The following is a 12,778-nucleotide window of genomic DNA, read 5'->3' on the forward strand; positions in this document are numbered from 1 at the left end:
TCAATAAACTACATTTGCTTAAAAAAAAAAAGAAATTCACTTAACTGCATGTCAGTCACCCAAATTTTAAGTGTACAAATGAAATGGAAAACATTTATTACACAAATTTAATTACAATTCTAAGAAATAAACATGCAAATTAGATGGAGTTCAATTTGCAGATGCTAATCCTCGTCCTTGATCTTGTTCCTCTTCTCCCCGATTTTCAGTCTGTGCCTCTCCTTGGTTCCTAGGGAGCCAGGCAGCGAGAGGTTTGGTTTTTCACAGTCGGAGGATCACTGTTTTAAAGAAGCGTTATATTTAGCACATCTGGCATAGTAGCAGTAAACAAACATTATAGTCTTTGTAACACTTTTGCGCAGGTGCCTTCTCTCGATTTTATTAGGTCTATGCCTTCCAAGCCAGCGCGTTCATTACACCTGAAATGACCCATCTCGACGATGGAGGTGACCCTAGACAGAAGTTATGAATTAATGTTTCAAAAAACAAACTCCAAGTGAGCCCGATATAGGGGAAAATTACTATTTGCAAAATAATGTGATTCCAGGGCTTAAATTACATTCTCTTGACCAAGAACAACCTCTTTTATTACTTTTTTATTTCCTGGAGGTTTTCCCTGGAGGCTCCCCACCCAGAAAGTGTTGCCAACTCAAGTTGCAGCAGGACCAAGGTTGCGTTTTTGTACATGTGCAGCTCCGGAGGGGAAGGGGCGGGGGCGGGCGGCGAGAGGAGAATAACTAACCACTCGGTCCTGCAAAGACATCTGTTTCTCATCTCCGTTTGCTGTAGCAAAGGAGAAGAAAGTCTCTTGCAAAGGGTGGGAAAGGCACAGATTTTTTTTTAATCACACGCACACACAACAACAACAAAACTAAACCAAATAAAAAACGAGGAGACATCTCAGAAGGTTGCAGAGCGAATACATTATTCGGCTGGAACCAAGCCGCCAGGGCTGGGGCGGGAGCCCGGGAGCGCGTGGGGTCTGGGCTGCGGGCTGGAGCGGGGCCCGCGTGTCCCCGGGCACCGGGAGGGGAGGGGAGGAGAGCGAGGAGGGCGGGCGGGAAGGAGGGAAGGAGGCAGGGGGCGGGCTGGGGTGGGGGTGAGGGGAAGGCGCCCCGTGTGCTGCCTGAGGAGCGGCGGCGGCGGCGGGAGCAGAGGGAGGGAGGGAGAGCGGGCGCGCTTGTCATGTTGCCTCTCTCACCCTGGGGGCATCCTGCAGAACCTCTCCTCGGAAATCCACGGGGAAATGGCAAACAGGATTGACGGGTTTCACACGCTCCTCGCTAGACAGAGCCGCTCATTACCATAACCGTCTGCAGCGACGGCGGCGCAGCGCCCCAGTCGCGGCGGCGGGACCTGCCGGGACCCTCGCCCGCCGCGCACCAGCGGTCACCGCCGATCGGACTGCCGGGCCGGGACCGGCGCGAGTGTGCACCGGCGGCCGGGCTGGCGCCGATCCCAGAGCGGACAAGCGGCAGCCCGAGCGCTGCGGCCGCCGCCTCCCGGCTGACCCCGCGGTAAGAGCCGGGCCGGGCGCGGGCGGCGGGGCGGAGGGTCAAGGCTGGTGGGGGGCGAGGCCGGTCCCCCGGGCGTCTGCTCGCGCGGACCTGCACCCACGCGGCCTCCCGCGCGCCCTCCTGGCACCAGGCCTACGCCGGGGTCACCGACTAGACGCGCACCGGCCGCCGCGGGATCGGGGGCGGCGCGAGGGCCAGGGCACAGCTGGGCGCAGAGGCGGCGCGGGCTTTTCCCGGGGCTGGCGTGCGCCGTGGCGCCTCTACCCGGGCGGGAACTGCCGCCGCCTCTAGGGCTACTCCGGCTGCCGCCAGCGCGCACCGAGCCGACTCAAGGGGCGAGTGGCGACGGCAGCTCTGGTGAGACCTCAGGGTCCTCGGTGGCCGCTTATTCCCTTGCCCTAGGGGACGGGGGTCTGTAGGAGGGATGCCCCCGGTCTGATCGCCGCGGCGCTTGGCAGGTGGGGAGGAAGGGATTGTGGATGTCAGGAGCGCGCGTTTGCAAGAAAAGGGAATAGCTGCAGGAGCTGACACCTTCTGTCCCCCCTGCCACCTCCGCCCCCGCACTCTCCTCCCCGGCAGCCGAGCCGCGCTGCGGGCGGCGGCGGCTCCCCTGTCCTCAGCTCACCTCCCCGGCGGGCTCGGCTGCTGCCCGCCTGGTCCACGCCTCCGCCTCTCTCCTCCCTTCCTCCCCTCCCGCCTCCTCGGCCCTAGCAACTTTCCGGAGTGCCCGGCTGGGGCCGCAAAGGCTGGGGGAGAGGCAGCCCCGCGGCTGAGGGGGGCGCGGACAGGGCGGACGCCTGCGGGAAGCGCCGGCCGTGTCCCCGCCGCCCGCGTCCAACGGTTGCGCAGGGCGCTCCCGCAGCCGCGGGCTCCGAGTGGGTTTGGCCGGCGAGGGAGGGCCGGGCAGGCATCTGCTGCGGGCTGGAGCGCGGGGCCGGGGCCAGCCTCGCCAGAGCCCTGCCAACCGCCGTGAGTCATTTCCTTGGAATCCTACCTTAGGTGTTTATTTCCCTTAGAAGGAAACTTGGTTTAAAAAAAAAAACAGAAGAAGAAGAAGAAAAGAAAGAAAGAGTAATAATAGCTCTTATTCTTCAGGAGAGGCGCACGGCTCTGGCACAGTGGAAAGACAACTTGCCTTTGTTCCCAGACACTTGGGGTGTTGTTTACTTTCTCCTGCGGCCGGCGGCCAGCAGAGCTGGGCTGGCTGCCCTGGGGAGGGGATCAGGGGCTGTGGCACCGATCCCTGGGGGTGTGTCATGTGTGGGAGCATGGACGAGGTGGCTGCTGTCGGGTTCTCCAAACTTCGGACCCCAGTCTTGGACCTGGGATGGGGAGATCTGACGCCGGGGCTCGGAGCCCAGGCACCCCCTTGGCCCCCTCAGGCCCAGAAACCGCATTCCCAGCGCCGCGGGACCCGGCCTAAAGCTCTTGGCCTTTTGGAGCTGCAGCTGAGAAATGTACTTCCCAGGGCAGACAGGTGTGCTGCAGGGACTGGCAGAAAAGCAACATCTGTCTATTTAGAAGGGTCGCAGGATTTTATTCTGCTCACCCAGCCCCTTCCACTACTGGACAAGCTGTGAAGATCCCGTGAGGGACAACGAGGTCAAGGGTTTGATTCCACCTGGGCAGGACATTTAAGACTGGCAGTGTCAAAGGTGCATTGAAAATATCAGGCCTTTACCTCTCTGCTTTTCAGTATTGGGATCAGACCTCTAATTGCTATAATGCTCTTAATCAAATGTTCTCCAATTTCCAATGATGGATGGGGGTAGGGGTGGGCAAAGAATGACCAGGAGCCCCTGTCAGATTCAAGGTGCCACTGAATATGTAGCTACCTTGTTCCATGTACCAGCCACTCCTGTTAGCACCATCATGGCTCCCAGGAAAGGACAAGCTGAACTAATCTGGAAAAACCAAATTGTATAGAAATGCCTGGTAACTGTACTACAAACATTTGCCGGAAAAGCTTGACATTTTAGCCCTCAGCCTTCTGGGAATGCTTGAGGTGTCATTCCACTACATGCACTTGGCTGACAAAACAACACAGGCAGGAGCCTGAGAATAACAGGTTAGGGCCTTTTCATTTTTTGTTTTTTAAACCCATGTATAGACAAAACACACTTTAACGCCCTTCTTTTGAATCCACTGACCTCTGATGTTAAAAAAACAAATTTTGCTGTAAAAGTACATCTTTGTCACTATATTTAATATTAATAGCACATAAATTTGTGGATTTCAACTTGTGAATTCAGTAGCAGAATTATAATGTAAATCCCATCATGCAGAGAATAATGACAGTTTGGATCCATATGTATAATACAAATAAAGAATCCTGTGAAATTGGTGCTTAGCGCCACATACTCCAATTTTTCATTTCTGTTAAACTTGCCTTCTTAATTTGTTAACATTCCATTGTAAATAGACTAGGAAGACTCAGTTGCAAATTCTCCTCCCCGCTCCTGAATAATCCCCTCTCATTTATATTTTATTCAGACTTACATAAATCACTTGTGGAACTCAGCCTCTCCAGTTTAGGATTTTGTGTGTAAAAGTTTCCAATTCAAAAAAGAAAAGCTTACTGAAATTAGATATCCTAAAGGAAGCAGCAGCCAAGATTAAAAACGATTATGCCATGTTTCAAGTTCAAATGCATAATGATAGAATTTTACGTGCTGGAAACAATACTAGCAAATAGAAACACTGAAATCCTTAACAACCAAAAAAGTTACAACAATAAGTCATTAAAATGTAAACAAACTCTTAGTAACATGAAACAGCACAGGCCCCATATAATGTCCTATTAAACAGAGGTAATTGCTGTGAGGGGCCTGCAAATGCTTTACTCTCTTAAGTGGCATGGATTTGTCAACCTGGTTAGGTTTATGTGTAATAAAAGTTCGACACAGGCAAAAAGCTTGGATCTTATTCCCAGAATCCAGCACAAAAGTGAGTGTAAATTTCAAGCTGGAAAATACTGTTGGCAGTCCATAAGAGAGGGCTACTGACTCAGAAAAAGCTATAATTCATGTGCTTCTGGCAATAGCACTTACTGATACAATTGTCTCTTAGAATAGGTTAAGAAATTGGACCATTTCATGGGAGTCTTCCAGGGAATAAATTATCATGAGGTTTGATACCTTGTTTGGATGCTGAGTTTGAAGGGTGATAGACAGAATGGCTTACTTTGTTAAATCAGTCGTCTAAATTTCTTGGTTCATGACTCAAGGAACAAAATAAATGGCTTGCCCCACCACTTCTTTTTAGAGAATGAATTGACCCTTTTTTTTTTTTCTCTTGTAACAAGATTTTCTAATAAGTGTTTGCTGCTGCCTCTATGGAGGGCATTTTACAAAAGAAGGCCTAGATGTTTTAGCAGCCCAAATCAGCTGGCTCTGAACTCCAGCCACTGACCTGGACACCTCCCCTGTCTGTCAGAAGGGCTTGCTTCATTCTTCAACGCGGTTGGGACAGAATTCAGGATCCAGAGAGAAGCCTGGGTGAAGGATGAAATCATTGCTGCCAAGAGCTGCCCTGTTAGCCAGAAGGACATTGGCACTTTAATGAAGCCATTTCACTTTCCCTGGTGTTTTTCCTCGCTTTTACCTGGAAGTGGACCCTTGTTCTAACATGTAGGTAATACTAATCTCCCCTGAGAAAATGGTAGATTCAACCTTTCCCCCAAACATTACGAGCTGTATAATTTGGAGAAGAAAGCAAGAACTAGACCCGTAGTGTATATCTGAAAGACAATCAATCTTCAGAAGGCAGGCCTGACACCACTCTTTGTGACAGTTCTTTAAACGGCAAAGTGAGAGAGCGGAGGTTTGGGTCTCCTAAAGGAATCGTGGTTAATAGGCACCGAGGCTGCTCTGCTGTCACCACTGATCTATGGCCCCAGGTCTTTTTACTTTAGTTTCAGAGCCTCATCTCCCTTGAACTCACTCTTGACCCTAGCTTGAGCCCTACTTAGGACCAAGTGAAGACACGGAGCCCACATGGAAATGGCCACCACCACCTGTGTTAGGGAGGAGCCCAGGTTGCATCACAGACCAGGGAGGCTCCCAGTCCCCATGCAGGCCCTGGGGGAGGACGTGAACTGGCGAGAAGGGCAATGGTGTGTTGCCTCTTGGAAAGTTCCTGCCTTGTGTCTGGGCTTTGCAGTGTAAGGAGTTGTCGGCTGCCTCTGGCCCTGAAGCCCTGGCTCCTGTTTAATATTCTGCCTGCTCCGCTGATGTTGTGCTTGGCTCCTGTGGGACTGCAACTCACGGCTTGAAACTGGAGCCAATTTTCTGTCTTCATCTCTCAGTGTTTTGACTGGAGGCAGATCCAGTTCAGGCCGATCAGGGCTGGTGGAAACAACTACCAAGTGTGTCTCTGTCTGCTTTGCTTTGGGAGAAGAAAGTGGAGGGAGCCCCAGAATGTTGTAGAGGAACTGGCCCTGCGGAAACGAGAGGAGGAGGGGGTAAGGGGCAGCGGAACAGACCGAACTCGAGAGCATCAGTAGGGATTACGGTGGAGATTTCTGCCTCCCCCACCCTTTTCTTTTGATTGATTAGCGGATTTCATCAAAGGAGACTCTCCGGGGATTGACTAGAAAATTGATTTTGCCTTGTTAATAGAAAGGAAGCGCAAGGGTTTTGGCCTTGCCTCTTAGCGGTACATTTTCTGCAGGAAGGTCAGGAGGAAAATGTGTTCGGGAGGCGAAGCAGCTGTCTCGAAGAGGGCTGAGGGGAATCTGAGAACAATAAGAAATGGGGTTTTAAAGATCCGCCCATGAAATGCAGACTGCTGAACACAGAGGCTGAGCTAATCGCAGCAAGAGAGTTTGCTGAGGTTTTCTTTGAAAAAATAATAAAATGTTTCAGGGTGAAGGGGAGGACCGAGCAGTAAAAGTTTCCCAAAGCAAAGGAATGAAGATGCCAAGGCCGTCCCCTGGCTTGCTCTTGATTAGGGCTGTTTTCTTTTTTTTCAGGTCTGAGGCTGTCAGAGATGACTCTGGTTCTGTCCATGAATAGATTCTGCGAGCCCATTGTCTCAGAAGGAGCTGCTGAAATTGCCGGGTACCAGACACTATGGGAGGCTGACAGCTACGGAGGCCCGAGCCCCCAGGGGCCAGCACAGGCTCCTCTGCAAGGAGACCGGGGAGCTGGTCCCCCGCTGGCAGGTACTGCCCTTGACCTTCCTCTGCTGCCCTCTGAGGCCAGACTGGTGGGCGGGGGTGGTGTCTGTGGCGCCCTCCTGAGTTGAGAGAGCGCCTGCTCCAGGGACTTCCCAGGCTGCTTGTACACCTCTTGTGTGTAAGAGAGCCCAGGGCTCCAGGGAGAGGACCAGAGGTGGTATTTAAATTGCATTCAAATCCGAGTCTAGATATGCTTCTGCTTCCTGTATGTCATGTGTCTATATTTTTAAGATAACCAAACCAGATTTTGAAACTCTTGGATTTTGGTTTTCTACCCTGTATGGTTCTCTCAGAGCTACACGAGCCCTAGTGGCCTTGACAGTGAAATCTTTATCCCAAGAGACAGAGAGGAATCTGCACTTGGGGCCAGCAGCTATGTGTCTCTTCTTTTTATTAAACACGCAATTGGCTTTGGTATTGTAGGAAAAAATATTTTTCAAAGCCCAGAAAACAGAAATATGTTCTTCCTGATTTTCTTTATTCTTATATTCTAAGGTAGGTTCCTTTGGATTTTTGTGTAGTACTAGCAATTAAAAAAAAAAACAACTATTTTTTGGCCAAAAACGGTATTCGTTGAAGTCTGTTTTTGCTGAAAAGGATTCAAAGCTGTGGTTTTTAAAAATTAGACCCTACTTTTATTCATGGTTGACATGTTAAATTTTTGAGAGCAAAAAGGGTTTTGTTACCCCAAATTTTAATTTACAATTTTAAAAATTTGAATTTCATCTTTTGAAAGAGGCAGTGTTATAAATCCAAAGTGTAGGTAATGATGTGTTTACTTACCTAGAGCCAAAAATATTTTAAAGTCGTTTGGTTATGAGTGCCTACAGGTAAATATGTATACATTTGAACAGTGGTGTTATGTTATCATGGATTTAATTAAACAATTGAATAAATACTAATATTATCTCAGAGTTGTTACACTCCTCCCCTTTGTGAATTTTGCTGTTTGCCTGTGCATAGAATTAAGATTCTGAGTATTTAGTAAATGCTGAAATATGTCATTTTCCTGTATAATTGTCTAGAAATCCTTGCCTGGCCTGGGTCACAGGTTTCCGAATGATAGCAACTATTAAGACAAATGTTTATTTTTAATCACCACATGTACAGACAAATACGTAGCCAAGTTATCTTCTAGAAGGAAAGGAAAGGAAAGGAAAGTATTTTGTTTGGAGAACCTCTGGCAAACCGCATGTCATTTGTCATATCTGATTTATTACCACAGGATCACATTACAGGGGAATTTCAAATCCTATAACAACATCCAAGATCACATACTTTAAGAGGAAGTATGTGGAAGAAGAGGATTTTCACCCACCACTCAGCAGCTGTAGCCATAAAGTATGTTTTTTTAATAGTCATTATTTTTATTAAGAGTTTAAGATACTAAGTAACAGTCGCTTGATCCAGTTCCAGAAATTAAATTGTTCCACCCAAGCAATGAAAATGAGCCACTTCTCAAGCAGAGCAATATTAATCGTTGTCACTTTTTTGGGTCCTGTGTTATTTTTCACGAGTATTTGAAGAAAGAGCTAGCAAGAGCTCCTCTGCTCAGAAATAACAAAATTATATAATCCATGGAACGTCTTTTTTACTAATGATTTAATTTTTCTCAAATGGCATTAAGGGTTGCGGTGATTCTGCACTTTCACATACGCAAAAATGCACTTCTTCTTTCCTGACATGCTTCCCCTTTCTGAGCTCGAGCTCCTCTGGCTGGTGCCACTTCTGTGTGTGCTCACATTGGGGTCGTTACTCAGGGCTTTTCCTGACCTCTTAGGAGTGGACTTTGAATGTGGGCACAAAAGTAGAAAGAGGCACTTCATTGTGCATTCATTACATATGTTTAGTTTGTTAAAATATATAATTCATTCCCAAGAAAAGACCAAAGCTAACTTTTTTGCATGTATAAGAAGAAAATAATGGGATCGGGAAAGTGCACAGAAGTATGAAACTGGCCATCTAAGCTTTTGCAATACCAGTTCGTTTTCCTTATGGTTATCTTCCTTCAAAAACTATCTGCTGATTTAATCAAGGAGGGTATAAACAAGACCATGGTTATCTGAAATACAGAGAGGATTTTTAATTTTTTAATACATCTTCCTCTCCTTTATCCCCGTCCTTTCAATGTTGCTTTGACCCTGCTCAGAAAAGGACATTAGCGTGCATCGGCAGGTGCTGGGCTTTCCCCTGCATGGGTAGTTCCTACCTTTGGTCAGCCTGGGCTGGTTTAGTTTACAGCTCCTCAGGTTCTGCTACCAGTTGGTTTTTTTTATGACCTGGAAGAGCTGGACCCCAGGACACAGCAGTTTATTTCCTTTTTAGTTTCTATGCTGTGGTTGTAGCCATTTTCCAGTTGCTGCTGGATTTGTCCCATCACACAGTGATGGTATCACACAGCTCAGGAGGGAGTCCTCTCATTTCCTCTCTCTATCTCTTCTTCTGCCGGCCCCAGAAGGAAACCTGCTTTGGTCCTTCAACTGACAGGTCCTTGTAGGGTCTGAGCCTCACTAATTATTCTTGTCCCCTGTCAAGCACGGATAATTGCAAGTATGAAACCCAGAGGGACAGCACTGAAAGGCAGATCTCATGGCTCCTTGATGGCTAGGCCAGGGTTTGAAGTACACTCATTATGACCTGCATCTTGGCATCTTTTTAAGAACATTTATTGATGTGCAGTGTATATGTCTGTGTGCATGTGGTTGGTATACACACACATGTAAGCACAAGTATCATAAGAGTACAGCTTGATGCATTTCACAAAGGGAACATATCCATGTCACTAGCATCCAGATCAAGAAGCAACAGAACTAGCAACCCAGAGCCTCTCCTTGTGTCCCCTTCTAGTCACTACCTCTGTGCCCTCCAGGGAAACTGCTCTCCTGACTTCTAACAGCACAGATTAGTTTTGCGTGTTTCGGGATTCCCTTCACGGGCCGTAAAAGAGTGAACAACCTGACCCGTCCCTGCTGAGGTCTGCATTGTGGCTGGATTCCCTGGTGCTTGACCACGCCAATGAATCAGGAACAGGGGACGGCATGCTAAATGAACCTGGGGGAAACAAGACCACCACATTCCCAGACCTGGAAAACTGCCAAGAAAGAAATGTGCTGTGATAATATTTGTCTATAGTCCATTTTCTAAGTTTTCTCTTCCTTTTTTGATTTTTAGACCATCTCGATTTTTGAGGAGCGAGCCCACATCCTTTACATGTCCTTAGAAAAGCTAAAGTTTATCGATGATCCTGAAGTGTACCTCCGAAGATCTGTCCTTATAAACAATTTGATGAAAAGGATCCATGGAGAGATTATCATGCAGAATAACTGGTGCTTTCCTGCCTGCTCCTTCAATGGCACCTCTGCCCAAGAGTGGTTTATGGCTCAAGACTGTCCTTATCGAAAACGACCGCGGATGGCCAAAGAGGAGTGTGAAAAATTTCATGCCTGCTGCTTTTACCAAGAATGTGGTGGTCACTACCTAAATTTACCCCTTTCTGTCAATGCTAATGTCGGAAGTGCCTCCACCACTGCCTCCTCTTCCCCCTCCTCCGCTTCCTCCTCATCTTCCTCTTCCTCTCCCCCTCTGCCTTTACCGAGTTGTTCCCACCAGGTGGATTTTGATGTAGGCAGCGCACCTATTTACAAGGGTGATGACCAGATACCTGCCAATGAAATCTTTGTTACCAATATCAGGTCCCTTGGTGTTCAGGAAAAGGCCAAATTAAATGATGAGAAAGCAAATAATGACACCAACAGGGATGGCGGCCCCCTAAGCCATGAACCTGTGGGAAATGACCTGGCTTTTGAGTGCAAAGGCCAATTTTATGATTATTTTGAGACTGGATATAATGACAAAAACAATGTGAGTGAGTCTTGGAAAAAGTCCTTAAGGAAAAAGGAGCCTTCACCAAGTAACAAACTGTGCTGCGGCAAAGGAAGTAACATATGAGCCATCTTTTCACCGAAACTTTGAAGCATGCACAGCATGATCAATTAGCTCTCATAAATTTTATTTTGAATGGATTTTATAGTTTTGTACAACTGATAAAATTATGCCATGAACATGCCGTGTCATTTTAATGCCTGGAGAGCAGATTGCATAAAACATCTGTATAGTCGGCATCAGCAAGCTACTGATCAATGTGGTGATTTTACCAAGAAAACAGTTGACTTAATGCTTAAAACTACACCTTAGTTTTCCTACAGAAGAGATCGGTAGATTAGACTGGGGGACGATGTCTCCTTGTGATATTTCCTTTACCCCCAAGGAGCCTGTCACTAGCTAAGAAACTTCAACATGTTTGCCAATTAATTAGGTAGTTATTTGGTAAGCAAATCAATATAACCAGCTAAGGATGTCTGCTTTTTCTATATGATGCGGTATTTTTCTGAACAAAAGACTGAAGACAGGGAGCTGGATGAAATGGCTTCATGGTGCTGTTAAGTATTTGTATTTAACAGTCTTGTGTGACAGATGGAAATAGGATGTAACGTAATGAAACCCACCTGTCTAGGGGTGGCAACGAACAACACACGTGGAGGGTGACCCCTGCAAGTTCTTGGCAAGTTCTTGGCTTGCCTGTGATGGGTGATGAGGCTTTTAGAGAGGTGATACAGGGCGATTTTTGGTGCCTTACTTTATCTTAATTTTTGCCAGTGTGAAAATTAAGGATAAATCAGAGTTACAGCAGGGATTCAACAAACAGGAAAAAAACAAAAACACAGGGTGGATCAATATTGTTTGGAAACTGTTAACTTCGAGCTGTTGCGTTCAACTTTTGATTCGACATCTCTATTCTTCCTTTATTTTTGATGCCCAATTGCTTTTGGATTTGGCATTTTTAGAAAGGGATGGAGGAAACAATAGAGAGAGCTGTTAGAAACCAGCACTAGCTGCTTGAGCTTTTCTATGGCAACAGTCTGTTGCTGGGGTCTGGGTTTTTTGGGTTTTGGGTTGTTTTGTTTTGTTTTGTTTTCTTGTCTGATGAAGTTCATGAACCAGTGGCATGCATTATACTTTAATCTGTTTTGCATCATTTCACTCGTTTAGATTATAAACGCATGTGGTTTTTTATATATGACTTTTGCTGTTAATTAAGAAGCACAATGTTAATAAATGATGTGGTGATCAATAAGGTTTTATCTTAAAGAATGTAAAGATTTGAGTTTTTGGAGAGTTATTTTGGAGAAATGGGACTCAGTCGGCAATCGCTACTATGTATTTGGTCAACGTTTTTCTCAATAATTTCTTTAATTTGTACATTTGCAAGAGTGTTCAGAGTGCCACTCTGACCATTCTTCCTTCCACTCCGGCCAACTCCTCCTGCTAAACCGTATTCCAATTTCCAAGGTTACTAATTGACTTGAGCCTACTTAAACAATGCTTCACAGGAACCAAATGCCAAAAGGAGGAAATAAGTAAGTCCTCCCAGTTTCTCCAAGATAAAGCTTTTTTTATTATTGCTATTAATATTAAATATAGGTCTCATTCATACAGTGTATGAGTAGGATCATCATTTGGACAATGTCCACAAGGACCAATTTTTAAAACATGTTCTTGTGTTATGGCTAAATAGTCTAGTAATGTTTTGTCCTTTATTTTCAATATTTGATAAATATTTGATGTTGAAAACTTAGATGATAGATGCTTGTATATGAATGTGTTGTTGTAATAAAGTGAGGTTTTCTTGATATATATATTTATTAAAATGATCAAAATTCATTGATTTTCTTATTTTAATGATTATCGGCTTATGTTTCTCTTTTCCATTGCTCTTTCTCCTTTAAAAAACTCAAGATGTCTAGAAACTGTGGTGGGCCGTGGCCACACATGAGTTTTCAATATGCAAGAGGCCAATAAAACCCTTGAAGAGGCCAATCTGACAGGTGTTTCAGAATGGTCCTAGTTTGTAGGTTTAGATTTCTGTGGATTAAGAGCATAATGTTAGTAAATGATGTGGTTGGGGATCGATAAGCTTTTATCTGAGAGAATCTGAAAATTTTAGACTTTGCAAAATTTCTGAAAAAAAAATAGCATAATATGAAGCCATCAACACCGAATCCTAGTCAATTCCTTTAGGAAA

General features: G+C 46.1%; 1 protein-coding gene across 3 annotated transcripts; it reads left to right on the forward strand.

Moving 5' to 3' along the window:
* Positions 1-1,378: 1,378 nt before the first annotated feature.
* SERTAD4 (SERTA domain containing 4) lies at positions 1,379-12,417 on the forward strand. 3 transcript variants are annotated; one of them, XM_070497302.1, is made up of 4 exons: positions 1,379-1,517; positions 6,490-6,681; positions 7,922-8,037; positions 9,868-12,417. In XM_070497302.1, exons 2-4 carry the CDS (start codon positions 6,507-6,509, stop codon positions 10,642-10,644), a joined length of 1,068 nt encoding a protein of 355 aa, XP_070353403.1. In that variant the 5' UTR covers positions 1,379-1,517; positions 6,490-6,506; the 3' UTR covers positions 10,645-12,417. The 3 variants fall into 3 exon arrangements, with proteins under 3 accessions (XP_070353403.1, XP_014690406.1, XP_070353404.1); XM_014834920.3 differs by lacking the exon at positions 1,379-1,517 and adding an exon at positions 1,740-1,874; XM_070497303.1 differs by lacking the exon at positions 1,379-1,517 and adding an exon at positions 2,589-5,979.
* Positions 12,418-12,778: the final 361 nt, after the last annotated feature.

The sequence above is a fragment of the Equus asinus genome, chromosome 25 (assembly GCF_041296235.1).
Source record: "Equus asinus isolate D_3611 breed Donkey chromosome 25, EquAss-T2T_v2, whole genome shotgun sequence".
Lineage (NCBI taxonomy): Eukaryota > Metazoa > Chordata > Mammalia > Perissodactyla > Equidae > Equus > Equus asinus.